Below are 27,614 nucleotides of genomic sequence, written 5' to 3'. Positions count from 1 at the left end.
CTATTTACTGATGTCTTTCCCATGGATCTAAATGCAGATATCACTTTGGTCACTGTTCCTATTGAAACTGTTGGCAGTTGAGCAGTCTATGTGACTGATGCTTCTGCCATCCGTGCCCCAATAATTAACCCTCTTTCAAAGTCACTTAGGGATGGTGGCGAATACAAATACCACATTTGGCAACAATGCGTTCTTCCCAAATGTTTTCTCCTCTTGAATTTGGCAAATATTATTCAGATTCGTATCTATTTTCCCATCTCTTTCATGCGATTTGCTCACAAGTCAGCACCACGTTTCTCAGTTAGACACACACACACCTGCAGTGAGAGTTTCCTTTAAAGATAGACCAGAGTGTGTCAATCATGCATTGGGGACTTTATAATTAAAATTACTCCAGCGCCTATAACATAAATGCCTATATCCTCCTCCTTCCATGACTTTCCTAAATACTTTCCTAAATATTTGTGCTTAAATAACTGCGTTTTATAAAATAAAAATCGACTCAGTAAAGAAATACAGGCAGTCTGTGCCATTTTCTTCACAAAGCCCCCTGCTAGACAATAGACAACAACAGGTGCTTTTACCCTGGTGCGAACATGTCGTTGTCTACTCTGCACCCTATTGAACAACTGAATGACCTTTGCTTTGATAAGAATTTCCCAAAAAAGTGCTGTTGAAAGTACTTTGACACATACAATCATGCAGAATTCATTCACTGCAACTGTGATGAAGTTGATAAAGCCTTTAGGGTGGGGATGAACAATTGTGGATGCTGTAGTCATAGAAATGATAGGCTTAGAAATCCATGGAGATAGTGCCATCAATATATATGTTTTTTCTCTAAAACTGAGACTTTGAATAAACTGAATAGAATAGCTACACGACAACTGAGTGAAATATAACTGATTTGTGTGCGTACGGTTACACTAAACCACCAAAGCTGTGTGTTCTCTGAGGAATTGATGAGAGGAGAGTGACGGTGCATATTGCACTTTGAATTTCATTAACTACTTTTTCTGTTTTGTCTTGTCATGCACATTTTAGCGCTTTTCTCAGTGTTCCTGTAATATGCCTCGATACATTTTCCCTTATAAAGCCTATAAACTGCTAAAATTTAGAAATGCAAATGTTAAAATTGATTCGGTTGTGTACTTTATTTCAATAAAATAGTTTTGCAATGTACGGTTTTGTAAGCGGTAGCACGCAGGCTTACTGGAGTTAAAACATTACAAGTTGTTGGCTAATGACACGCCCAGCACTGGCTCATGTGACTCTAAAATATCTGATCTGCCCCCCAATGAGTCTTTCAAGCAACTTTCCATATAGCAAGGGATGTTGTGTCTCCCCATCGCAGACTGCCCCCAGCTCATGTGCAGGAGCTTGTAAAATACAACTTGGGGAAGTTTGAATAAAGCATAATGGCTGGACATGTATTCCACCCATGGAAGCTTTTCGGTTTTTTCTTTTAATTACCTAAGCTTATGCAAATCAAACATACAGCTAAAGAGGAAAGAAAAATATTAACAAAAAATAACAATACATTTTAGCCTAACATTATGTGGTTTTTAAAAAAAAATTCATCAGGGGTTCATTGAATAGTTAATAATCAAGATGAGAAACAAGTTTTTAATCATAAAAGCATTTTTTCACTTTAATTGACCGTCCCTTAGGTTGGGGTGGTGGAGTTCATGCTGTTTGTAAGAGTAAGAATGAGTAACTATGTTTTGATTCATGATAACATTTTTCCTATGTCTTATTAACCTACGTTTAATGTTACATGGTCTGGCACCTGCGTTTTCAATACAGTGATTTAGGGTTTCATTTGATGCATTTGCCTCTACGGCAGAGGTTCTGCCAGCCAGAGGGAAATAGGCTACTTGCGGGGTTCTGACAGTAGGAGGCAGCAGAGTGTAACTTTTTCTCTATGTTTTTTCCTCAGAGACAGCTTCCATCATTCTGCATAATAGTGGTTTAGCAACAGGTATCATACTTTAGGATAGTGGTCAGCGTAGTCGCCATTCAAGTATTTTTATGGATCCAATCCCTAACTCTCTTGTCATATTATAAGTCTGCAATGTAAAACCTGTGTAAGACCCTGGTCAATCCCGCTTTTTACCGATTTTTCATAAAACAGTTAATTTTTCATGTTCAGTGTCAGAAATGCTTCAGCTATAATCAAATAGCAACATATAAATCGTTAACTTGCCAGAAAATAACAGCAGTTTTCTTTAATATGATTCCAAAAATTAGCTTCCCTCTTCCATGTAGCTAGTCACTCTTGTTGGAGGGATAGCTACACATCATCACACACTGGCAGCAGGTTGGGAACGCGGAATCAAAAAAGTGTGTTCTCCTTTTCACCATAATGAAAAAAAAAACCCATTTGTGTTAATTCAATCAAAAATTATTATAGCGAGAGTGACAGTGACACTGATGCTCGTGTCAGCAAGAAATTCAATTTCAAGGATGGAATGTATGTAATACTGTGTGAGGGGTGTGTTGCACACTGTGAAAAAGGCATGTATCACTGTGTGAGGTGTGTAACGTACTGATAGAAGCATGTAACACTATGATACTGTATTTATGAAATACTGTGAAAACAGAGGGCCTTAATATTTTTATTGATAGTTTCTTCTTAAAATCTGTAATTGAAAGGGAAATTTTAATCTTATTTTAAACAATTAATTATCATCTTTCTTTTCAGATGAATCCATAAAAAGAGCCCAGCAGGCACTGAAAACTCATCTGAAGAGGAAGTTTGAATGCATATTTGAAGGTTTAGCGAAGCAGAGCAACCCAACCCTTCTGAATGAGATCTATACAGAGCTCTACATCACAGAGGGGGGAAGTGGGGGGGTCAATAATGAACACGAGGTCAGACAGATTGAGACATCCAAGAGACAAACTACACTAGAGACTGCAATCCTCTGCAATGACATCTTTAAGCCTTTACCTGGACAAAAGAAACCCATCAGAACTGTGCTTACAAAGGGCATCGCTGGCATTGGGAAAACCATCTCTGTGCAGAAGTTCATTCTGGACTGGGCAGAAGGGAAAGCCAATCAGGATGTTGATTTCATCTTCACTCTTCCTTTCCGAGATCTGAATTTGAAGAAGGAAAGAACATTCAGTCTGATGCAACTTCTGCAGCACTACTTTCCACAACTGAAAGAGATCAAAACGGTTGAAGGTGATAAAGTCAAAGTTGTGTTTATCTTTGATGGTCTGGATGAGTGTCGACTTCCTTTACATTTCCAAAGCAATAAGTTCTGCTGTGATGTAACAGAGTCATCATCAGTGGATGTGCTGCTGACCAACCTCATTAAAGGGAATCTGCTTCCCTCTGCTCTCCTCTGGATCACCTCCCGACCAGCAGCAGCCAATCAGATCCCTTCTGAGTGCGTTCACCAGGTGACAAAAGTACAAGGGTTCAATGACCCACAGAAGGAGGATTACTTCAGGAAGAGAATCAGAGATCAGAATCAGGCCAGTAGAATTATCTCACACATAAAGTCATCCAGGAGTCTCTACATCATGTGTCACATACCAGTCTTCTGCTGGATTTCTGCTACTGTTCTGGAGACAATGTTAGTTAAAGTAGAGAGTGGTGATCTGCCCAAAACTCTGACTGAAATGTACACACACTTTCTGCTCATTCAGACTAATGTGAAGAATCAGAAGTATCATGGCGCTGATGAGACAGACCCAAAGAAGATGTCAGCATCAAATACAGAAATCATCCTGAAACTGGGGCAGCTGGCTTTTCGACAGCTGGAAAAGGGCAATCTGATATTCTATGAAGAGGACCTGAGAGAGAGTAGCATTGATATCAGTGAAGCTTCAGTGTACTCTGGGGTGTGCACAGAGATCTTTAAAGAGGAGTGTGGGTTGTACCAGGAGAAGGTCTACTGCTTTGTGCATCTGAGCATTCAGGAGTATCTGGCTGCCTTGCTTGTGTTTCATTCATGTGTAAATGAGAACAGAAATGTACTCAGAGCTGAAGAATCAAAACCTCACAGTGACAGAGTGCAGCTGTCTGAGTTACACAGGAGTGCAGTGGATCAGGCCTTAGAGAGTAAGAATGGACACCTGGACCTTTTCCTCCAGTTCCTTCTTGGCCTCTCTCTGGAGTCCATTCAGTCTCTCTTAGGAAGATTACTGACACAGACTGGAAATAGATCAACTGTACCAGACCAACAGACACATACAGGAAGCAGATCACCTGTACCAGACCTACAGGCACAGACTGAAAGCAGATCACAGTGCATTAAGGAAACAGTCCAGTACATTAAGGAGATGATCGGAGGGGAATCTTCAGCAGAGAGGACCATCAATCTGTTCCACTGTCTTATTGAACTGAATGACAACTCTCTAGTGGAGGGAATCCAGAATTCCCTGAGATCAGGGAAACTTTCTGATAAAGAGCTGGAACCAGACCAATGTTCAGCTCTAGCCTTTGTATTACTGATGTCAGATGAGGTCCTGGATGAGCTTGACTTGAAGACCTACAACACATCAGCAGCAGGCCATCAGAGACTGGTACCAGTAGTCAGGAACTGCAGGAAGGCCACGTGAGTATTATGTCATTAATAATGTAGATGATTGACAGTATTTTCCCACCTTGTATTTCTAGTGAGAATAAAGTGCAATAAAATTGCCGGAGAAGAGAAACTTTGGTTAAAAAAAAAAATTTTAACTAAATTTTAAGTTTTAACTAGTCCTCTATCCAGAACATAGGCACATTGAAATGCAAAACCTCATCATATATCAAATATTTGATTTAATGAACTATAACTATTTACTAATTTAATGCATTTTCTCATTATTTGCAAAGATAGCCATTGTGAAATAAATAATGGATTCATTGATAGGCAGAGTAATCTGATCGATCAAACTTTGTCAGAACATACAATTCAAGCAGATTAAAATGAATAAATGCTATATTAAAGTTCGAAGATCTCAGTTTCGTTCTCTTTGGCGGTACCAATGGCGAGAAGCGGTAATTGCAGGTGTGTTTTTCGACCTCACTTCCCAACTTCCTAACAGTGTCGCCTGTGTGACATCAGTCATTTGGCACCTTGGCCACGGTAACTGTAAAACTGTTGGCTTGTGCAATTATGTATCTCGTGCACAATAAACATTGTCTTTCTCGTGAATGATTGTTGTGTGATATAACAACTGCCTTGCAAAATGTTACCCCTGGTGTTTCTGGTTTTACTAGCTAAACTGTTCGAGAATAAAGCGGAGCTGGGTGTTAAATTAGCAATCAGAACAAGAAGAATAAAACAAAAACAAAGCTGATTTAATTTTTAAAAAAGGGCATCAAGGCTGAGGGAACATATGAGGAAGCGTAATAAAATAATAACAACGCTAATCCATACTGCCGTATTTTTTTAAAATATAGTTTTCTCCGGCTTCACATCTTTACACAGAAATCAGACTCGGCTCTGCTCCACCTATACCCCGGGGTTAATGCTCTGTGTAAAGACCGCTTTATTCCGATCATCATAAATTATATAAATATATTGATGGCAGTGTATATAACGGTAACGTTAAGGCCAGTTCAGATCAATGATTCGCAACAAGACAAAACGGTTTTAGAATGTTGCGGAGAAAATTGCAGTGGTGTGAACTGGTTAGTTGCAGATCGTCTGAAGCTTTTATACGGTTTATGGTCTGAAGCCGTTGCCTGCCCTGGGGTCTCAAAAGTCCCACCTTGTCAAATCACCAAGTGCAGTTTTAGAACGTTCACAATCAGACATCTTGGAATTTTGCAAGTTGCATCCAGTCTCGTTGCGAATCATTGATCAGAACTGGCCTTTAGTTAGCTACATTGCAAAGTTGCAACAAAGTAGCCTTGCATTCTAGAGACAGTTTTGAGGTCGGTACCGGTGGTAGCGTTAGCTAGCATTCTTTCTAATTGTTAGCTGACATTAGATTGTGTTAATTATATTATCTAGCTAGCTAACGCAACGTTACCTGATATGAGAGATGGCTACTGTGCGCAACGTTGTCTAAACTAATGTTGACTTTCTTGACACGGTCCGGTAGCTAGCGTTAGCTGTGCAAATAGCTATGTAATTTAGTAACGTTACATTGTCATCAAATGTAATACGAAATCTACATCAACAAATAATATGACCTCTCATGTTACACAAAAACCTCAGGGTTCCATAACTTTCTCTGTTACTGTAACCCTAGCGGACACCGGAAAAAAACAGTACGCCAGTCACACACAAGTGAGTTGAAGAGCGAGCCTGTTGCGTTAGCTCCGCCTACCCTCTCTGGCGGACCAACCACTGATGGGTGATGGAAAAGGCATCACTAACTATGCGCCGCTTGTGATTTTTTCCCAGGAATGGCGCCACAGGCACCCAGTTCTTTAATTATAAATTAATATAATAATAGGCTCAATCACCATTGTGTTACCTTATTCAGCGATTGATAGTGCCTTAACAGACATTTATTTTAATTAAAATCTTGATTATTACTTTAAGTAACAGTATTAAGAAAAGGGACCTTATTTTGGTGACAACACAGGCACAAACACACCTGGAATTTCTTGTGTCATATTTTTCACTTTCACCATGGTTGTCAGTTTTATAGTCTGCGGTTAATCTGCTTGTGTCAACATGGGTTTGTTGGTGCAATCGGGGATGTGCCAATAGAAACATTCGGCACTGTGTGAGTTTGGTGTTGAATAATGCGTTTGAAGTTAAACCAACCCATACCAGGTTTTAACTCGTGCTATTTTGGTAACATTATAACTGTGCCACACGTGAATCCATAAACACATAACACAGATACAAGAAATATTTTGTTTATTTTGCTGGGCAGAGAAAATTCCCTTTGCGCGATGAGGTGTATCTTATGAGAAATAGGACTTATTTCTGCTAAAAGAGTCCGGGACCTACACCAACATGGTAGATAAGGCCAAACTGAAGAAAGCAGGGGCGGTCCCTGCTTTTATAAGCAAACAGTGTCTTAACTGTAAAGCATAAAGTAAGATTTAACAAAGTAAATGATTGGCTATGTCTTGTCTAACATGAGATACTACATAGGCACCTGCTGATCTGGTGGCCGTTTAGTCTAAGCAGGCTTTTAAATCAGAAATAATAGTTTAGTTTTTGATCTATAAGTTGCTTTCAGAGTCCTGGGCAGCATGGCGTCATAGCCGGATCCTCCTTTATCAGGATGGCAGGGGGAGAACGAGGTGAAAGGCCAGGACTCCCAGTTCAGGATGGAGGGGGGGAGAACGAGGTCAAAGGTTTCTAGAAAGGAATAAAAAGACAGAGAGAACAACATGCACATGCTTATACACACTTATAGGCTATAGGCTTATAGGCTATATTTCAAACTTTCTGTTGTCCGTGGGAGGTTCGTGGCCTGGAGGGTCCCTGCTGCAAGGAATTTAGAGTGGCACTTAAGGTGGTACCATAATTTTAGTTATGCTAGAGAACACTCCTCCCTTCAATTACAATTGAACTATTTTAAAGGAAAGTTGTCTTCAGTTATGCAGTCCAATGCTGGCTATTTAGGCAGTGGAGTTAATTGTGTAAGCTACTTTAATGAGATAGTTGGGACCTTTTCCACCCCTCAGATAGTGTTTACAATGAGCCCAGCCCATCTTATCAAGTGCATGTTTGAAATGAATGACACTTAGTTGGAGTACAGGATTTTTTTTGTTTATTTTAAATAGTGGTATGATAAAAATTGACAGCGAAGAAGTTCATTCAAACAAAATCACTGTCTTTTTTCCTGTCCTCTGGTGCACAAGCGTAATGCCTGCCTAGCTGAAACAGTAGCGGCAGCAGCAGGATGGAGAGGCCGACTGGAGGCTGTCTCTGCCAGCTGCCTCCTGCTCCTGGCCAGTCTGGGAATATTCTCCCTGCAGAACTGTTCATGGGAACAGAACCGTTTATTATACCTCTTAGCTGGCATATGAACAGAAAATAAACCGTTTTTGTTTAATATTAACAAAATAATGAATTTAAACTATTCAGTTTCATCTTCATTAGTTTGTAGAGGCCCTCATAATGGTTGTAATTGTTTACAACTTTGGGCAGAGAAAATTCTCCCCTTAGAATAACCAGCACGATGAGGTATATCCATGTAAGAAACAGGGTTCATTTCTACAGAAAGAGTCCGGAACCTACACACAACAAGATGGATAAGCCTGAACTGAAGAAAGCAGGGGCAGTCCCTGCTTTCATAAGCAAAAAGTGTTTAACAATAGCATACACAATTCTACATCTGATTGGCACAAACAACAAGATGGATAAGTCCAGTCCCTGCTTTTATTAGCAAAAAGTGGTTAACAATAACATACATAATTCTGATTGGTACATGGTTAATACGCATGGTTAATACAAATCTCTTGTGAGATTTAACAAAATAAATGATTGGCTGTGTCTAGTCATATAGCATGAGTACTGAATAAGCATACGGTGACCTCTTAGTCTTCAGCATTACATAAACTAGCTTTATATAAAAAATAATAGTTTGGTCTTTTATCTAATGGTTGCTTTCAGAGTCCTGGGCATCATGGCATCATAGCCGGTTCCTCCCTGGCAGGATGGCAGGGGGAGGATAAGGAGGAGAGCCAAGCTCACCAGTTTGGACTTCTAGAAATACATAAGAGACAGAGAGAAAGAAAACACAGACACACACACACATGCAATATTTTTAACTTGTTGTCCTTGGGAGGTCTGGTGCCTGGAGACGGAGGGGCCCTGCTGCAAGGTCTAGGAATTTAGTGTTGTGCAGACTTCTAGTTATGCTAGAGAACACTCTCCTCCCTTCAGTAGAGATGATCACAACACACTGGCTCTTCAGCCATGGTGACATTAGCGTTTGGCTGTGTTTCCTAAAGAGAAAGAAATAGTGTGATCTGATAGGCAATAATGAAACCAAACCCAACCACACCCACAGAACCATTTATTCTTATTGAACCAGCCTCTTTTGCGACTGTGACTGTAGCGAGTTGTGCTAGTGCCTGGAGTAAAAAAAATACCGAAATACCCAAATTCACCAGCGCCTTACATTGCTGCTAGTGTTTTTTCTAGTTGTGCTTTGACTGAGAAAATAGGGCCCAATTAAACATCTAATTTAATAACACAGGCTCAACTACATGATCGAAAACAAAATTAGACAGTCCTGGAAATGAAGTAAAAGATAATCATGAAAGAAATGAATGAAAGACAAAAGAAAACCACAGCTTGTGTCTCCCACATTAAAACTGATCAAAGCCAAAGACGCACAGCTGAGAAGAAGGACAAAGCTGAGACACAAGACCAAAGGCTCATGTCTGCTTAAGAAGTCAACACTTTAAAGCCTGTATTCAATCAACATTTGTCCTTATCTTGGACTTGGACTAGTAAATGCACTTCACACCTTTTCTTCATAACCTCAGTTTGGGGAATTTGTTCTAGTTGTGGCTGAACATGCCAAACTGTATATGAATAAAATACAATCCTTGCTTTTAATTGTAGGTTTTAATAGTAAGAACAAATGTTGTTTAAATCCCAGGTATGTGTTTGAAAGAGGGGGTCCCCCTTCTCTTCCTGGTATATGCATAATTAATTAATTAATAAGTAGAAAAGAATAAAAGAGAGACTTCTCTATACCCCTTTTTATATTTTAGTTTTAAGCCGTTTGATAGGATTCCACTTCTTTCCTACGTTATGATTAAAATAATGCAGAGTTTGGTTTGAGAGAGATATGTGTGGTTATGAATTAAATGTTTGTGTTTCTGTGTTGAGAGACAGTCAGGCAGTAAATGCACCATGTTACAAGGCCAGTAGTACCATTCTGGTATCTGATTTGTTCTGGTATAGGCTCCATCTCCAGCATAGTGCCTGTAGATAGAGTGAAAATAGGAAGGTAGAGGAATTGTAGGATATAATGGACGCCAGAGTGAAGTCTTCTCGGGGAACTGTTAAATTAGCCTCAAACCCCAGTGCCTGATCTTGAGTTAATTCTGTGGCTTATCTCAGAGAATCCATAATAAGAGACATTGTTTCTAGAGGTAGTTTGGAACTCTGTAGCGAGTGTTGCAACCATGGAAAGATGATTTTTACACGCTACAAGCTTCAGCACCGCATTTTGTGAGCTTGTGTGGCCTACTGCTTCGCGGCTGAGCTGTTGTTGCTCCCATACCTTTCCACTTCACTATACCAGTTGCAGTTGACTGGAGCATCTCTAGCAGGAAAGACATTTGATGAACTGACTTGCCTCAGCTGGAGACTTGAAAAGGTGCTGTGCACCATTGTGAGTCAGCTTGAGCGTGGCTGGGTATATTAGGAATGTCTGGAGACCGCGATCACAGGTTACTGCCAGCAGAGAAGAGAAGGCTCTGTGCCGCTGTGCTGTGTAATCGCTGAAGTCTGGATAAAAACTAATGACTATCTCGTTAAACTTCACTGGTGATTTGCGAAATATGGCGGCTTGCGAAATATGCTGTTGATCCGTGTACCCCAGCAGATTAATAATCAATGTTCTAGGCCTGTCTGCTGTTTTTGATCAGCCGCCATAGAAACGGTGAGCCCTCATTACTTCTATAGTTCTGTCAGCCAGAGAGGGGAACCACTCTTTGAGGGAATTGGTAAGAAAACCAACCGGGTCTGATGCAAAATTCTCTGGTAGGTTAACAATGCGAAGGTTGCATCACCTGCTCCTATCCTCTAGCTCCGCCATTTTAGCTTCAAGCTGATCCTCTTTGGCCTTGTGCAGCGAGGCAGCGGTTTCGGCTAGTTTAACTTTGGCTTTCAAACCGGCAAATTCAGCCTGTAGCTCTTTCATGCCGAGCGAATATTGAGAGATTTCAGCTCGTATGGACCGGGTTTCGCCCTCGATCCGGGAGAGCTGTGTCTCAAAATATTGTCTGTGTTTTTCTAACACAGCCTCTACAATGGCTGTTAGCATGACACAGGATTCCTTATTATGTCCCTTTCTGGGCGAGTCTTGCCTGAAAGAGTCTTTGTTTTTGAAGAAATTGACATATTTTATATATTGGTCAACAGCACCAATGAACTGTACTGGGAGTGAATAGTTAAGTTAGCCATTTGTAATGAAAACAGTTAAATGAAGAGGAGAGAGGGCATGGACCTAGTAGGACGGAGTGTAGCACAGTGGGTAAGGAACTAGACTTGTAACCGAAAGGTCGCAGGTTCGATTCCCGGGTAGGACACTGCCGTTGTACCCTTGAGCAAGGTACTTAACCGAAATTGCTTCAGTATATATCCAGCTGTATAAATGGATACAATGTAAAATGCTATGTAAAAAAAGATGTGTAAGTCGCTCTGGATAAGAGCGTCTGCTAAATGCCTGTAATGTAATGTAATGTAATGGACCAAAATCACTAGGCAGATAAAGAAAAAGAACACACAAAGAACTTGTGATGCATACCCACAATCCTCAAATGAAATGAATTAGGTACCAAGATAATTAAAGGGATATTTCACAAGTAATTTTGTGGAGCTTACCCCATTGTATTTGGATAGCGTGAATACTAGCAACATAAGCTGTCCCTGTTAACCGTTAACGGCATCGCCGTTCCTCCTGCTTGTCCAGCTCCCAGTTCACTCCCATTCATTTTCAGGGCCTTGCTGAAAGTAATCTTTTTAAAGCATAAACTAACTATGAGGGATAACAGATCAATAAAAGAGAGTACTAATGTCAAACAATCCCTGTCCCTGTAGTAATAGGTCACTGGTGAGAACTGGATACAGACTGTCTGATTGATATGGTAAAACATTGACCTGCATAGTAAAATGTTTCAGGCCTGTCACACATGGCAGTCTTCATCCATCTCCATTTTCCTGCTATGAACTTTAATGAAATCCATACATTTACCCCACTCTCTTTCACACCCTGAACTTGTGATGAAGGTGAGTTTTACTCCTTCTTCACACACGTGTGTGTTGCAGGATTGTGGTGTTTCTGAAAGGATTGTGAATAAAATGACATTTTATTCTGCTGGTAGCACCGTCGCCTCAGCAAGAAGGTCCTGGGTTTGAATCCCGGCCTGGGCCTTTCTGTAGTTAGCATGTTCTCCCGTGTTCATGTGGGTTTCCTCCAGGTACTCCGAGTGTGTGTGAATGGTGAGTGAATGTTGTGTATGCCTTGTGATAGATTGGCGACCTGACCAGGGTGTATTCCTGCCTCTCGCCTTGTGACCCTGAACAGGATAAGTGGGTATAGATAATGGATGGATGGACTTCCACAAACGAGAACGAGAGTCATGCAGCGACTGATTCCAACTTCAGACTCTAGTTCACTGACTCCAGTTCCTAGTGAATGAGTGAGTCATGCAGTGACTGATTCCAACTTCAGACTCTAGTTCCTAGTGAAAGTAATTTCACCTACTGTGCTTTGGATGTGAATTCCTACATGAACCTGGCACAGGCCTATGTTATTATGCGATTCACAGGACTTTCTGAAACATTTAGCCAATTTAAAAATGAATAGCCAATATGGGCATGTTTCTGTGCAATTCACTCAATTAGCATTTAGGGGTTAGCTCACAAATAAGTAGCATAAGGTTGACGACTGAATACTTTGCAATTAGTTGATGACAACAATATAATCGATAGGCTCATTTTTGTATTTTTTTAAAACACATTAAATCTCAAAGATTTTCATTAATACTTGTTAAATTAAATCACATAAATATATTTTATATGTAGGTTAAGTGAGGGGTTTTAGCACGCAATACCACTTGTGTTCAGTATTCAGAGTGCTGAACATTTTAACAAGGGCATTGACCGAAGCCCTGGATTTAGTTTTTTAGATTTTAATGTATGAACACAATGTGCAGATGTTCTTCTGTCATACAGTACTGCACTGCTGCCCTGCTCTCCCTGGGAGTATCGGGGCTCCCCCACTCCCTGCCCACTGATCCCTTAGCAGTGTGCAGCACCAGGGGGTCCTGAGACGGCCTCAGCACAGGGGCTCAGCTGATCCCTTAGCCCATAGTGATAAATGACAAAGGGATTTTACATTTGTGCAACCTCATATTTGTACCCCAGTGAAACAGAAAATGGTGAAAGGCAGCAAAGAGTTCCGGGGGACTGAGATCAATTTTTTTTTAATAGAATTTCATTAGATGCCACTTTGATTGGTTTTATTTTATATATTCTTTCTGGGTGCAAATAATTTTGACCCCTATGTTTTTGAGAAAAATACTATTTTCATAAGTTTTTTATAAGAATTATGTTTTATTAAAGTGAAAGTAAGCAGTTTCTACAAATGTTTGAGCATCAAATCATTATGTTTAAATGTTTCTTTTATACAATCATTTATGCTCATTTTAATGAGGAGTGCCAATAATTCTTCATTACTTGAATGTATGAACTCCTCTTTGCAGACTGAACAGCTGTGACCTCACAGTGAAGTCCTGTGATATTGTGGCCTCAGCTCTCCAGTCATCAAACTCACCCCTGAGAGATCTGGACCTCAGCTACAATGACCTGGGAGATTCAGGAGTGAAGCTGCTCTGTGCTGGACTGATGAGTCCAACCTGTAAACTGCAGAGATTGGGGTGAGTAGTGGGTCTCTCAACATCATACACCCTCCTCCAGGTGACCCAGCCGGGGCTGATCAGACCCCAGCTTGTGTCCAGATGGCTAGCTACTTATGACCCCATGGCTCTCCTCTTTTGAGCCACAGCCATCTTGAAGCCCTCTCTGCCGCATCGGTGGTACTGCAGATGGCTCTCCTCTTCCTCTCTCCCTCGATGCCCAAATTGCTGAAGGCTCTGGCTAAAGAACGGGCTGCGAATCCCCTGCATCCAACCTCCACTGGGAGACACCTCGCTCTCCACCCAGCCTGCTGACATTTGCTGACCAGTCCCGCGTACTTGGAGAGCTTCCTTTCAAAGGCCTCTTCCAAGTGATCTTCCTATGGGACTGTCAGCTCCAACAGCACAGCTTGCTTGGTGGACTCAGACACAAGAACAATGTCTGGTCGCAGGGTGGTTGCTGTGATATGGTTGGGGAACTTCAGCTGCCGTTCAAGGTCCACCAACAGTTGCCAATCCCGTGCAGAGGTCAGGATGCCTGCAGATGTTCTTCTGTTGCGTTTTGGCTGCTCCCCAGCTCTGACAAAGGCGATGGTCTGCTTGGAGGGTCAGGACCGCTTCGCCCACTCAACTCCTGCCCTGATTGCTTCAGCAATGGTCTTCAGGACCTGATCATACCTCCATCGGTACCGTCCCTCTCCAAGTGCCTTTGTGCAGCAGCTGAGTATGTTCTCCAGGGTTCCTCGCTTGGAGCACAGTGGGCATGCTGGTGACTCTGCTTTGCCCCATGTTGTGTGAATACAATTTTGCTCATAAGATTATTGATTGGGGTGTGCTCATATGAAATGATGGGCAGCTTGACCCTGTACCCTGGAGAGAGAGACAAGCTACTGCTGCCAGGCATTAATCAAAGTGTTCTCTGACATTTAGATCTTCAATATATCCTGCTTATCCAGGAATCTAAAACCAACAACTATTCCTGGCATTAATCTAATTAAGATTTACTCCATTGGTTAGCGAGTAGGGGCGTGCAGAGATGTCATTATCTGCATCTGTATCTGTTCAACCAACAAAATTATCTGTATCTGTATTTGGATAGAAGACAGGAAGTGGGCGTGGTTTATACCGGAAGTCAAGTTAAATCCCCCCCCCCCTTTAACTGGGGGGACGTTGAACAATCAGAAACTAAAAAAATATATAAATGGAAAGATCCTGTTTTGCATTGGAAACAGAAACTATTTACAGTAAAGATATATAGAAAAATGTCTTTCAGTTGAAGGGAATAATCTTAAATTCCAATGATGCTGTGTTCGCGTTTCTTGATGTGTTAACAGTTCGCTAGGGAAACGTGGATGGCCACTTTACAACAGTAATTACATAACGGTTCATGAACTTTTTTGCCCGTTTTATTTTATTCTCCTACTGATCTTAGTTTGGATAGACTGCAAACCATCTGATGTCCTCACATTTTCCCTTGCTGGCAACTGCCTACCATTATAATCTGGACTGGATTTTGTGTTCATTTGATAGTGAAGACCTTTGGCTTATACATGCAGCATGTTACATCTTATACGTATGAATATTGACTGAAATACGAGGTAAAACGTTTCGTAAAATATTTCGACTGGAATTTTTAAAATGGAGGAAATTAACACATACAGCTGAAACTGCAGGTTCTAAGAAGAGCCCGACCGATGCCAGATTTTTGGGTCCGATGCCGATCCCGATTTTGGAGAGTCCTAGCCCACCGATTACCGATGTTTTGACCGATATTTTGTCAAAAAGTGCAGCATTTTCAAATCAATTTGCAAAACTTATATTTTATTAAAGTTTCTATATTTAAGAACATTTAACAGCAAACAAATAAAAATAAACACACAAATAACTTTTTTGATAAAAAAAGTAAAAGATGATATTAAATTAAATATATATATTAACACCATCTTTAAGTGTGTGAAATCAAAATAACTCCACACCTTGCTTTTACCCCTTTCTTTTCCAGCCATCTATAAAAAATTAATTTAAAACAGTTTCAAACATGTATTTTTATGAATATTATTATTATTGTTGTTGTTGTTGTTATTAATTTGTTATTATTATTTCTTAGTATCTATTCTCAGTACATTAATTATATTTTATTATTTTATTCCTACTACATGATCTCAAAGAGTAAGACTATCTAGCGAGCTTCCCTGTCCATAAGAATTAGGCGGTGAAAATAACTACAATGCGCTCTGACGCGTGACTAGATGACACACTCGCTCGCAATAACGCATTAGCTATTGACACAGCCTCATTATTTCTTATTATATATTCTCAGTAAGTTAAATGAATTATATTTTCTTATTTCATTTCTACTACATGATCTCAAAGAGTAAGACATTATCTAGCGGAGCTAATGAGTGAATCAAGTGTAACGTCAGATGAAGTTAAATTGACTGGATGAAATACGTGAAAAAAACTACAATGCGCTTTCGTGCAGGTTACCCGCGCTAACTGTTGGTTGGTTCACTTCTCCAACAGCAATCCTTCTCTCATGTTATCACGACAAAGCTAGATAACATGGCTTAAAATTATCCATGTTAGAAGTGTTTTATCTGCGTTTTTACTGTCTGGTTAGCTTGCTACGATGACGCGTGACTAGATGACACACTCGCTTGCAATCACGCGTTGGCTATTTACACAGCATCATATAGTAGCTAATATCATTATCTCAGATAAAAAAAACAAATGTGTGATACATTAAATCACCATTTTATTTTGGCTGGTTATTTATTTGAGAATACAGCGATGTCCTCTGGAAATGTAGATCCTACGCTGCCACTTCATAAAGGCTTGCTAGCCAGCTAGCTTGCTAAAGTGAACCAAATATGTTAGCTAGCTCGCTCGCTTGATAATGAGGATTAATAAACATAGTGGTCGTATAAACGCATTTAATTAAAAACTTTCGCTAAATATACATAGCCTACCTTTATTGCGGCAATCGAGTCTGTGCAGACAAGTCTTGCAGTGGAGAATATTGGATGAGGCACGAGCAAGCGGCCAAAACCAGACTTCGTTTTTGAAGCTCATTTCCTGGTGTTGTAGTTCCTGGTTGCTCACTAGCGCCACTACGGATGGCTCCAGTATAGGTGTTTTCATATCCGGTTTCCATGTAAGTCTACGGTACAAATGCGATCAAAATACAAAGTCAATAATTTTTTCTCACAAGAACAAATAGTCACAATAGGTGTATTTTATTCGTCTTATGACTGTCCATGGGTCGATTTCATGATTTATTGCGTCATTTGGGCACAGTGCCAATATTTGTTCTGGACCAATGAGGTACAGCTTGCGTCACTTCCGAATTACTGCGGAGGACTGAGCTACAGTAGGGGCTACAATCTGTGGTCACTGGGGTGGGAGGTGGCGTCTCTTGGCCTTGACATTGCGGCTCCGACCACGGTCCACCTGTGCGAAGTCAGAAAATGCAGGCATCCCATTTTGTAGTGGTTTCATTATAGCGTGTGCTATTTACAGCTGCACTAGACGACCATAAAATAACCCTCCTCTTAAGTTTTGCGGTAGCCGAGTCATTTTTACTATTTCCTTTAGCCCACTTAACCAAATAATTAGTTGGCAGAAAGCGTAATCAGCTAACGCTTATTTGCTATATGTGGTAGTCCACTAACCTATGCTAAAACAGTTCGCAACTTCGGCTACCAAGCCATTTGACTAGCTACCTAACCCTAACCGGCAAATATTCCATCTGTCAAACGTGTTTGATGGTTTGTCAGTAGTGTACATTCCGTAAATGTCTACCTGGGCTATGCTGAACGAATGTGACAAAGCTAGAAGCTAGCAAGAAAATAATAATAATTAGAAATTCAATGTACATTATTTTTGTCTTTATGCAACAGGTGGAAAACTTGCTCTTCAAAGTGCGTTGTCATATTTACACGCCTGTAGATCAGTTATTAAAATACTTGGTAGATTTGTTAATCACCGCTGACAGTGTTAATTTTTATTCGGTAAAAAGTGACTTGCGAACGATCGGTCAGCTAGCGTCACCCAGCAAGTGAACACCACAAACGGCGATGGAGTAGTAGCAGTTAATGGCTCATTAACTGACTGTGGCGAAAACCTACGACGATAACTTGCTTGCTTAACAGCAGGTCTACCAGACAGTTATATGAAAATTAGCCTAGTCAAATCACCAGTAGTTTACACATCTCTGATTGACTGACCATCAGTGCAGTCGATGTTCTTCCCCTGTAGTTCATATTGCTAATGCGTGAGCTAACTACGGATAGCTTACCTAGCTCACTGGCAAGCTGATATGCTAGCTAAGCATATTCGTTTTGCCGAGAAACACAAATTGAAGATAACTGAACATAATTGTATTATTAATGTCATACATATAACGTGATTACATGACACAGTACAGTCACGGATGGAAATTAAACTCCGTAAACATTTGATCATATATTTTAAAACATAACGGCAGACAGTCCGCTAGCCTCAAGTTCGTTCTGCAATCGTTCGTTCAGGTTGATGGGCTTTTCCGCACCGGACTGTCAATCACATTGTAAAAATCACAAGACCACTTAACTCTATGGTTTTGGCTCCAAATCGAGAACATGGCCGCGCCCGCCATTGAGCTTCAAAACGTGTTTTACAGGCCCACGGAGAGGCAATGGGTGACGTCACAGTAGCTTTGTCCATATTTTTTACACTCTCTGGGCACGAGTGACAAACATCTTATTAGAGAAGTAGCGCGTCAGCTGCTGCAGTTCACACTTGTATTAGAGCTCCCTCTACTGTATAATTCTAGTAAATAGCAATCTCATAGAAAAACCGTTTTCGACGTACAAAAATGCCAAGTTACTCACACATACAAGACATACACCGTCTATAACTCATTCATTCAGACTGCCAAAATCCAGGCCTGCCATTAAAAGTATTGATATCCAAACGACGCCAAGTTACAGTACTACAAACAATATAGGCTATCTTGCCTCACCGAAATTAAATAAGATGAATTCCAAAGCAGTGCTACCCAATATTTCCTCAATTCTTTCAAGTCACTTGGCCCTGTGTTTTGTCATCTTACCATTTCACAATGTCATGCACACTTTGTGTCAGATCAGAGTGTCGAATATTTCGAATTGCCCCATGGAACACATTAAAATTCATGTAGAAAACTGCTGGTCAGTAACTACAGGAAGCATATTTCTCCAGAAAACATATGTTTACACTTGCTTCTGAACTGAATTTCAGTAAATGTACAAGTGATTGTATATTTGCTACATACAATAAATACTGCATGTAAAATACATATTGTACATACATACATAGAGAACTTATTTATCCCCATGGGGACATTTCCCTCGCAGCATGTTACATTCACATTTACGAACAGACATTTATACCAGGAAACATACAATCATTCACGCAACAGAAAGGCTGGGCAGCGAAATACATACATACCAATACAAATTGGACATACAGACGCCTATTCAATCAATCTTGACTTTGAGAAAGCCATCCACACATATGTTTGGCCTGTTCATGTACTGCATGCTTATACACACAGGGCCAAGTGACTTGAAAGAATTGAGGAAATACTGGGTAGCATTGCTTTGGAATACATCTTATTTAATTTTGGTGAGGCAAGATAGCCTATATTGTTTGTAGTACCGTAACTTGGCGTAATTTTGGCAGTCTGAATGAATTAGTTATAGACGGTGTATGTCTTGTATGTGTGAGTAACTTGGAATTTTTGTACGTTGAAAACGTGTTTTATATGAGATATCATTTCTTTTTGCAAAGCGTTTTATTATGAGAGTGAGAAATGCGAAGTGACCCTGTAAGAAACGGTTGTGGATTATGGCTATCCTTGTGTGAAGTTGTACAGTCTGATGAGCGTGTACCGTTTAGCAGTTTCGGTTTGCTATATATGTAAAACAGTGGCTGTGACAAAGGGTGCGGTGGCTTAAGCGTAAACGCATGAGAAACGCAGGTGAAATATGGCCAGTGTATGTACTCACGGCCATCCAAGGAGCCTTGATTGACAAAAGAATCAGCAAGCTCGTAAAATCAGAGCTCCCTAGGTTGTGTAGCTACTTGTGTAGCCTTCTGTCCTGCTCCGTTGTCTGTTATTTCGTGGAGATGCACTTTTAGTGTTTGTAAGGTTTATCCTTCTGTCCTGCTCCATTGTCTGTTATTTCGTGGAGATGCACTTTTAGTGTTTGTAAGGTTTATAAGGCATTTTGATAGGCTTATCTGCAGGTAAGAATCCTCTTCACTGTTTTGCTAAGCTAGAACCGGAAAACTTGACAGTGGAGAATAGGAGCAGATGCATATGTCCCAGCAGGCTTTGCATATGAGAAAATAACAACAGTGTGAGATAAATTAGGAGAAATTATGAAATTGCGTAGTTGAAACAATATGTTTTTAGCAGAATGGGCATGTAGGTGAAGGTTGACATGATCACAGACTATAGTGCGAAATAAATGAAATGACCATGAGCGAACTTAGTTTACTTATCGAATGGTATATATAACCGTCTGTATAAAGCATTAGTCATTGAAATGGAGAGTTAAGTAACGTGTAATCTATTGCACTGATGTGCTTTCGTCATGTTCAGTAGTAGTTATAATTATGAGTGAGTCATGATTTTAAGTGTAATGTTTTAATGCTGAGTTGCAGAACGTACATACGTAGTAATTGTTTGTATGTGGCTAGATAGAGAACAGGGCAAGGTAACATGAATGTAGAATTGTGGCCTTTGCTGATAAGAAGGTTTTGTAGGGTAGCCAAGTGAAGAAATATAGTTAGTAGAAATGGCACAGTAGTGAACTGGTGTAACTTTTTAATAAAAGGAATACATTTGCCGCCATGAAATGCATATGGGTGGCCGTGAGTGAGTTTTGGTAAAGCAAATATAAGCGTAAGAAAACGTTAGTGTAAAAGAGGAAACTATCTGCCTGAGGGCGAGGCGGGATTCAATCCTTCAACCGGAGGTTTACCAGTCTGTGACTTTGTTAATGCAGCACCGTGACATAGCTATGCAATGCGTGAAATATCATTAGCAAAACTGTCTGTGGTTTTAAAGAAGAACACAGGCCAGTAAGCACAGAAGAGCTCCCGTTGAATGCATATGGCTTAGCAATATTGTAGCCGGTTAATAACTGAACGTGCAGACGGTACGTCATAATGCGGTTCAGTTCGGTATACGTTATACGGGTAGATATGGTGCAAAAGCAATAATTGAGAAGCAGTAGACAATTATTAGTGAGGGTAAAAGTAGGTTAAAGAAACGTGTTCCTAGCTGGGCTTGAACCTACGACCCCATGTTTCCAAGACTGTAACCTTGCCCACTAGGCCACAGGCAGACTAGCTGTTTAAACTGAAAATGTTTCAGAATAAAAAGGTATGGGTATTTTGCGTGTGTATGCGAGTTTTTGATTGGGTCGTGTAGGTGAAGATTTGGCTGGTGTCAGTAAAATGTCCAATGGGGAGACATGTTGTTAGTGGGATAGGCGGCAGGAAAAATAAGAATGAGAAGAAGAAGAAGAAGGAGAAAACGCAAAATCCCCTTAGTTTGGGGCTTTATTGTGTGGACATGTGAAGTTGTTTATTAAATTTGTCTGTTGAAATGGGGTCAGAATGTACAGAATCAAATTTTTTTAAGGGCTGAGTGTCTGTGGCTGTTGTGGTTATTTCTGTGGGGAACCCTGAAAAGTGCCAAACTCTCGGTGCTGTATAGGTATGGGGCATGCCCCCGCCAAGGCGTAACTTGGCGGGATGGCATACCTGCCATCCCAATTACAACGTTCGAACAGACAAGTACAGATAAATAATCATTGTTTTTTATACTTATTAAAAAATCGGGGCACATCGGCGGCATAATTGCCGATCCTGATGTCATCAACAAAGTCAAATAATGGCCGATATATCGGCCATACCGATATATCGGTCGGGTTCTAGTTCTAAACTTTATTTTGATGTATAGGTTGCGGGGGTTTGAAAGAAATCCAGCTGCCACACCAGGCAGCGAGATATATAAATATATAAATATCACAATGCATGACCTCTGCATTATTCTATTAAATAACATTTGACTGACCCTAGCAGCTATCTTAGAGAAGCTGCATATCCTGGTAGTGAAACTATCCCCAGTGAGTACCCCAGTAAGAGTGTTACCCCAAAACTTCAAGTTACTGTCGCTACCCCAGTTCTCTGAAACACGGAGTGGAGCGATCCACGTATAGGGAATGACATCCAGTCATCCAATTGCAGCAAGTCTGGCTCTGACAGACAGTTGCGCATCCAGTGTTACAGGAGGCTACTGCCTACTTGGAAGAACATATGGGACACTGCAGTGCTACTACTCTTCATATTCACTTCTCATGCGCGGCAAGCAGGGCAGTCGTGGTGGATCTCTCCACCGGGGTTACAACAGTAACCTAAAGTTCTCTTTCATCATCTCATGTTTGAGATCTGCCTATGGGGAGATATGGACAACTCCCAGAATGCCTTATGCTCACATCTGAGATACTGTCAGGCCAGCAAGGGATGCCTTCTCCCCTGAGGGGAGGGTGGTGTCTGGCACATCCCGTGTAGGGAAGTACTAAAGACATCCCACTGCCCAAAGCTATAGCCAGGGCCATGAACAATGTGAAGTACTAAAACCCATAGCAGATGACAGCACCACACACAGATCTCACCCTCAGAACTGAGTGGGCTACCGGCCTCCTGGTGACGTTCAGGCGGTAAAACCTAGCAATATTATCTAGAGAAACCCAGGCTGCGGCTGAATAAAAGCCTTAGTCTTTGTCATATACGTGCGGAGAACACAGCATACGCAGCCTTTGCTTCTTGTTAGAGGAGAAAGGTGGTAGGTGAAAAGCGGCAAGCTCCAACATCTCACATGTGAAAGGAGGGAAGCTTTTAGGCATAAAGGCTGTGTATCTTAGGGGAGAATATTGTGCATGAGAGATGCACTGAGAGCACATGGAGGTCACTGACTCACTTAGCTGAGGCTAGTGCAAGCAGCAACACTGCCAGGAGAGACAGCAATTTTAAATCTATCTCATGTATAGGCTCAAATGGGCTTAGAGACAGAGCCTCCAGCTCCAGTGATAAATCCCAAGGGGAAATGAGCTTTTTAGTAACAGGCAGGGAACAGTGAGCCCCCTTCATGAACCTGTGAATGAGGGGGTGCTGCCCCACTGCATGGTCTTTCAACCCAACATGACAAGCAGTGAGAGCTGCCAGGTAGAAAAGGATTTCTCTTTATCCATAAGGTTCTGTGAAAAGCATAGCACGTCAGAAACAGAGCACTGGTAAGGCACTGACTGATGAGAGGCGCACCATCTTTCTAACACCTGACACTTATTGTCATGAAGTGACCTGGTAGAGGGCGCCCTCATGCTCTGGATGGTTGCAGTCATGCGAGGGGGAAGCCCTAATGTGTTGAGGTTATGCCTCTCACGGGCCAAGCCCATAGAGCTACTCGCTCAGGGCAGGGATGTGTATTTCCCCGTTCACCTGAGACAGGAGGTCCGTGCGTAGCGGGAGCGTGCATGCCTGTACATAAAGGAGAGGGATAATCACTGCGGTAACATTTCCACAATCTGGGGATGGAGACACCATTCCCCGTACAGTGGGTTTCTCCTTGACAGCAGATCAGCGCTCGTGTTCAGAATTCCTGGAACATCAATCAATCAATCAAATGTTATTTGTATAGCGTATTTCACAGCAATTGTCACAATATGCTTCACGGACAACCCTGGCCTAGACCCCCACAGGAGCAAGCCTAAAGCAACATGGGTCACACGTAACCACAGAAAGTGACAGCTGCTCCAAACCAGCAGTCTGTGGGCTAGACCATGGAGCTGGAGGGAGCGCATGCCACCTTGGTGATTTACATAGGCTACCGCAGTCATTATCGCAGCGTACGAGCACATGATGACCCCTCAGACAGGGAAGAAAATATCTGAGAGCTCTCCATATAGTTAATAGCTAAAAGAAAATTGATTCACCATGTAACCCTCCTGAGACCCACCACCCCAGAGAGGGATGTGTCTGTCCTTTTTTTCCGTATGAAAACGATCCTGAGAGGGGTTCCCTGAGTGTAAAAGTCTGTGTTTTCCCAGTGACGCAGAGTTGCTGAGTGCTTGTGTTTCACTGTGAGACCGCGATGGAGATCGCACACAGGGCTGAGGTGGAGGGATGAAATCCACCTCATAAAGCCCCTCATTCTTAACAGCCCCAGTGGCAAAACCTGAGAGGCTGTAGTCTGAGGCATGTGTGATACTGTACTCTCAAGCCGGGCTTGAACTGAGAGAGACATACTCAGAGATAAAATGCAGTCCGCTGATAGGCAAGCTCACATGGGTACAGATTATAAATCCACTCCCAAGAACGTTACACTCCAAGATGGGGAGAGATTGCTCTGAAACCAAGAGACATCAGATGCGTCAGAACTCGCTGAGTGTCCTGCACAACTCTGGGTTTTGAATTGGCAATAACCAGACAATTGTCTGTATAAGTCAGTATTCTAAGCCTCATTAGTCTTAATGGAGCCAGACCCACCTCTACACAAAGACAGAACACCCGTGGACTCAGGGAAAGGCTGAAGGGTGGAACTGTGTATTTGTAGCAAACACAGCGATGGGCAAAGCAGAGGAATTTTGTGTGAGGGGGATAAAAGCTTACGTGAAAGAAGGCATCTTTCAGATTTGCTGATGTGAAATAGTGATGTTAAGTTAATCAATTAACTGTTCATTCTGAATAAAAATGTTGATTAATGAATTTCTATAGATTCAATGAATAACCTAATGTAAATTAGAGAGTCACGGTTCCCTCGACTGGCAGCATTAATGACACGTTATGGGTCCATTCCTAGAACATCAGTTCCGATCTTAGCATGTCTTCTCAGTTGCTGGTCTCACCTTCAGCAGGCTGCACACCAGACTGACCCTAAAGCACATAGACATGCTTATACTCCTTAACAAAAATGCTTAAGTATTAAGTTAAGCATATTTGAAGTCATTCTTTTTATAGGCCATGGAGTAGATTTTAATCTAATCGGTTAATCATTATTAATCAATTATTGGGTGCCGACGATTGATTGCACAACATTTTCCAATCGTTCTGACATATTGAACGTGAAAGAGTGCTGTATGTTAACATTTTGAAATTATATTGCCTAAAATGTTTGTTTAACACTGAGATCCAAGTTGAGAACCGTCCTTCTTTGGGAAATAAGGAAAATAAAAACTATGTTGGGTTCGATCTCTGGGAACCACACATATTTCCCCCTTTTTGAAAGAGGGAAGGAATTCATTCCTTTTAAACATGGGAGCGCTCGCTTGTGTTTGAGAGTAAATGACACTGTTGAAATGGGGGTTTCACTCTGAACTGGAGTCTGTAGCCCTTGGCTATAGTAGCGCTGCAGTGTTCTATGTGCTCTTCCAGGAGGGCAGTAGCCTCCTTTAGCATTGGATGCGCTACTATCTGTCAGAGCCAGACTTAGTGCAATTGGATGCTTCTATGGAGGTCTGGACCAGATGTCATTCCCTAGAGTTGGCTTTCAAACACAAGATGATGAAAGAGAAGTTTATTTATGGCACCAATGCAGTGATTTGTTCAAGCAGAGATGCACACTTCAGTCAGTGTGTAAGTAAGCCACGTACTTTGGATGCGCTGTAAGAGAAAGAGTAACCATGAATAGAAAGCTTTAACAGTATTAAGAGGCAATAATTTTATTCACAAGACATGGCAAGATGGACTGGACACTATGCTATAAGAGAGGAAAGGACATGCACCTGAAGAGATTGTAAGATAAAGAAAAGGAACACAAAAAAATTGTGATGCATACCAAAAATGCTTTTTATGTAAGGACTTTGGATAATGATGTAAATTGTTTGAGCTTCCCTTAAATGCTATCCAGAGAACATCTCCCACAATCCACACTAGTTTACATTTAACAAAATGAAGTCTGACCTTACCAAAACTCTAGTACCTACTAAGGCTGTCAAAAGTGCCATGAAATTGAGTTTGAATATTAGCTTTTGTAATTAGTTAGAGTTCGAATATATTTGAATATCATTTGCCTATAATTCAAGAAAATAAACTGCTTATTGTCGGGCGCAATATCCACGTGACGCTCCCTCTAAACTGGCCTGCGCGTTAATTTCTACAAGCATACAACTTTCATGCTAGGTTACTATAACTGGGGCCTCATTTATAAAACGTATTTTTGATCAACTGTGTGGCGCGTACGTAGAAAATCACGTCAAAGTAGTGATTTATAAAATTTCAACATAACTCGATTTGACCGTGGAAACGGTTGTGGTCAGGTCTTCACTGGCGTATGCACGCAAGTTCATTTTATAAATGAGCCCCCTACAGTTTCTATAGCCTAATACGCAAATGAATAAAGCACTTTCTCGTGGATGTAATTTGCCACAACTCGGCATTTATTAATCACAATAATAGGGAAATGATTGTTTATAGGAAATCCCTGTTTATTTCTTAACACAAAAACTATTCAAACGGCTAATACCTGTAGCCTAAAACAACATAAATTACTTACTCTGTTTAGTTTGTTTAACCTCTTCAGAACAGAAAGGAAACATAGCCTGCCATGGGAACATTATTTAGCCTAAATTGTTAGCTGACTGATCTGTTGAATCTGTTGAAGTGGAAAAAATAGACTGGTTTGCGAGGCTAGCTGACCAGTAACGTTAGGTGTCCATGGAGCTGAAAGTATCCCTGGAGGTTACTGGCAAGGAAAACCAGACAATCCACTTGCTCTGGGTCCAGGGCATAATGTTTTTTTTTGACAGAGGTACCGTTAGCACAGGAAATGAACTTTGCGTGCATGAACTTGATTCACCGCATGAAATTAAAGACTGTATATTCATGTTAATTACAAAACGCAGGATCCAAAACTAATATTCGAATGCTCAAATTTAGGTTCAAACTTTAAAAGAAAGAAAAAAAAAATTCAAATAGTTTTCGAACTTCAAATATTTTTTGACAGCCTTAGTACCTACCGCCATCTCCAGGAGACACCCCCCCCCCCCCCCCCCTTCTACAGGGACAGGGGTGCTGCATGGTAATTATACTGACAGTAAATAAGGGACTTTGTACTACTGGTGTGCTCTAATGATTGAATCTATCATTCCTGTATGTGTTGCATGTCCTCCTGCAAGGGTTTACAGTGATGGTCCTTATAAGGACTGTTTTATACTTCCGTGTAGTCTGCATAGTTTGCATGATTTGCGTTGTGTGCGACATTTGCAAATGGGCAGAGCATTTATATGGCATGTTGTACAGGTTATGATTTTCCACCCACTTACAGATACCTTCAATTCCATATCTTTCATCTCCTTTAATAAACTTTCATAACATCCATACTGTATGCTACGGGAACGAGGCACAGATTAGGCAGACAGTGCTGGCAACATGCCTGTAGAGGACTTTTATTGTGACAGCGGTATCACAATGAATGAAGACAAGGGAAAAGTGAAACACAAGATGAGATCAGGCTACTCAAATGTTGGGGAAAGCAAAAGTGCTAGGGAAGTGCAGGTAGGTCCAAAATTCAGGCCACGAGGAGGGGCACATCCGAATCTGCCACAAACTCACCCCTGACAGATCTGGACTTCAGCTACAATAACCTGGGAGATTCAGGAATGAAGCTGCTCTTTGCTGGACTGATGAGTCCAAACTGTAAACTACAGAGACTGGGGTGAGTAGTGCTGTGTATTGTGTGATCTTAACTAAATAGAATTTGTGATTATGGTTCTATTCAGTGAAATATTAAAACGCTCTTTCTCTCTCAGTTTACTTCTCTGTCCACCAGCAGTCTTTCTTTGCCCATATATACCTTACTCCTCTATCACAACAAGCAAATAATAGCAGGATAAAACCTTTTGAGGGTTGCCAGGTTTGTGGTTCCTGAGCAGAATGTAAGGTTTCAGTATCAGGTCGCAGGTGATGACTGGATGCTGAATGTCTGATTGACATGGTAAAAGATTGACCACCTGTATAGTAAAATGTTTCAGGTCTGTCACACATTGCAGTCTTTATCCATCTC

General features: G+C 41.1%; 1 protein-coding gene across 2 annotated transcripts in view; it reads left to right on the top strand.

Moving 5' to 3' along the window:
* The window catches only part of LOC135240535 (NACHT, LRR and PYD domains-containing protein 3-like), a 169,044-nt gene that overhangs the window by 16,769 nt on the left and 124,661 nt on the right, over positions 1-27,614 (top strand). The window contains exons 8-9 of one of the 2 annotated variants that reach the window (XM_064310131.1): positions 2,705-4,571; positions 13,367-13,540. The exons of the other annotated variant lie outside the window; for it this stretch is intronic. Coding sequence (XP_064166201.1) covers positions 2,705-4,571; positions 13,367-13,540 — 2,041 coding nt within the window. The remainder of the gene's footprint in view (positions 1-2,704; positions 4,572-13,366; positions 13,541-27,614) is intronic. 2 annotated transcript variants of the gene reach the window in all.

The sequence above is a fragment of the Anguilla rostrata genome, chromosome 15 (genome assembly GCF_018555375.3).
Source record: "Anguilla rostrata isolate EN2019 chromosome 15, ASM1855537v3, whole genome shotgun sequence".
NCBI classification, from domain to species: Eukaryota; Metazoa; Chordata; class Actinopteri; order Anguilliformes; family Anguillidae; genus Anguilla; species Anguilla rostrata.
This window is presented reverse-complemented; position numbering and strand designations above follow the sequence as displayed.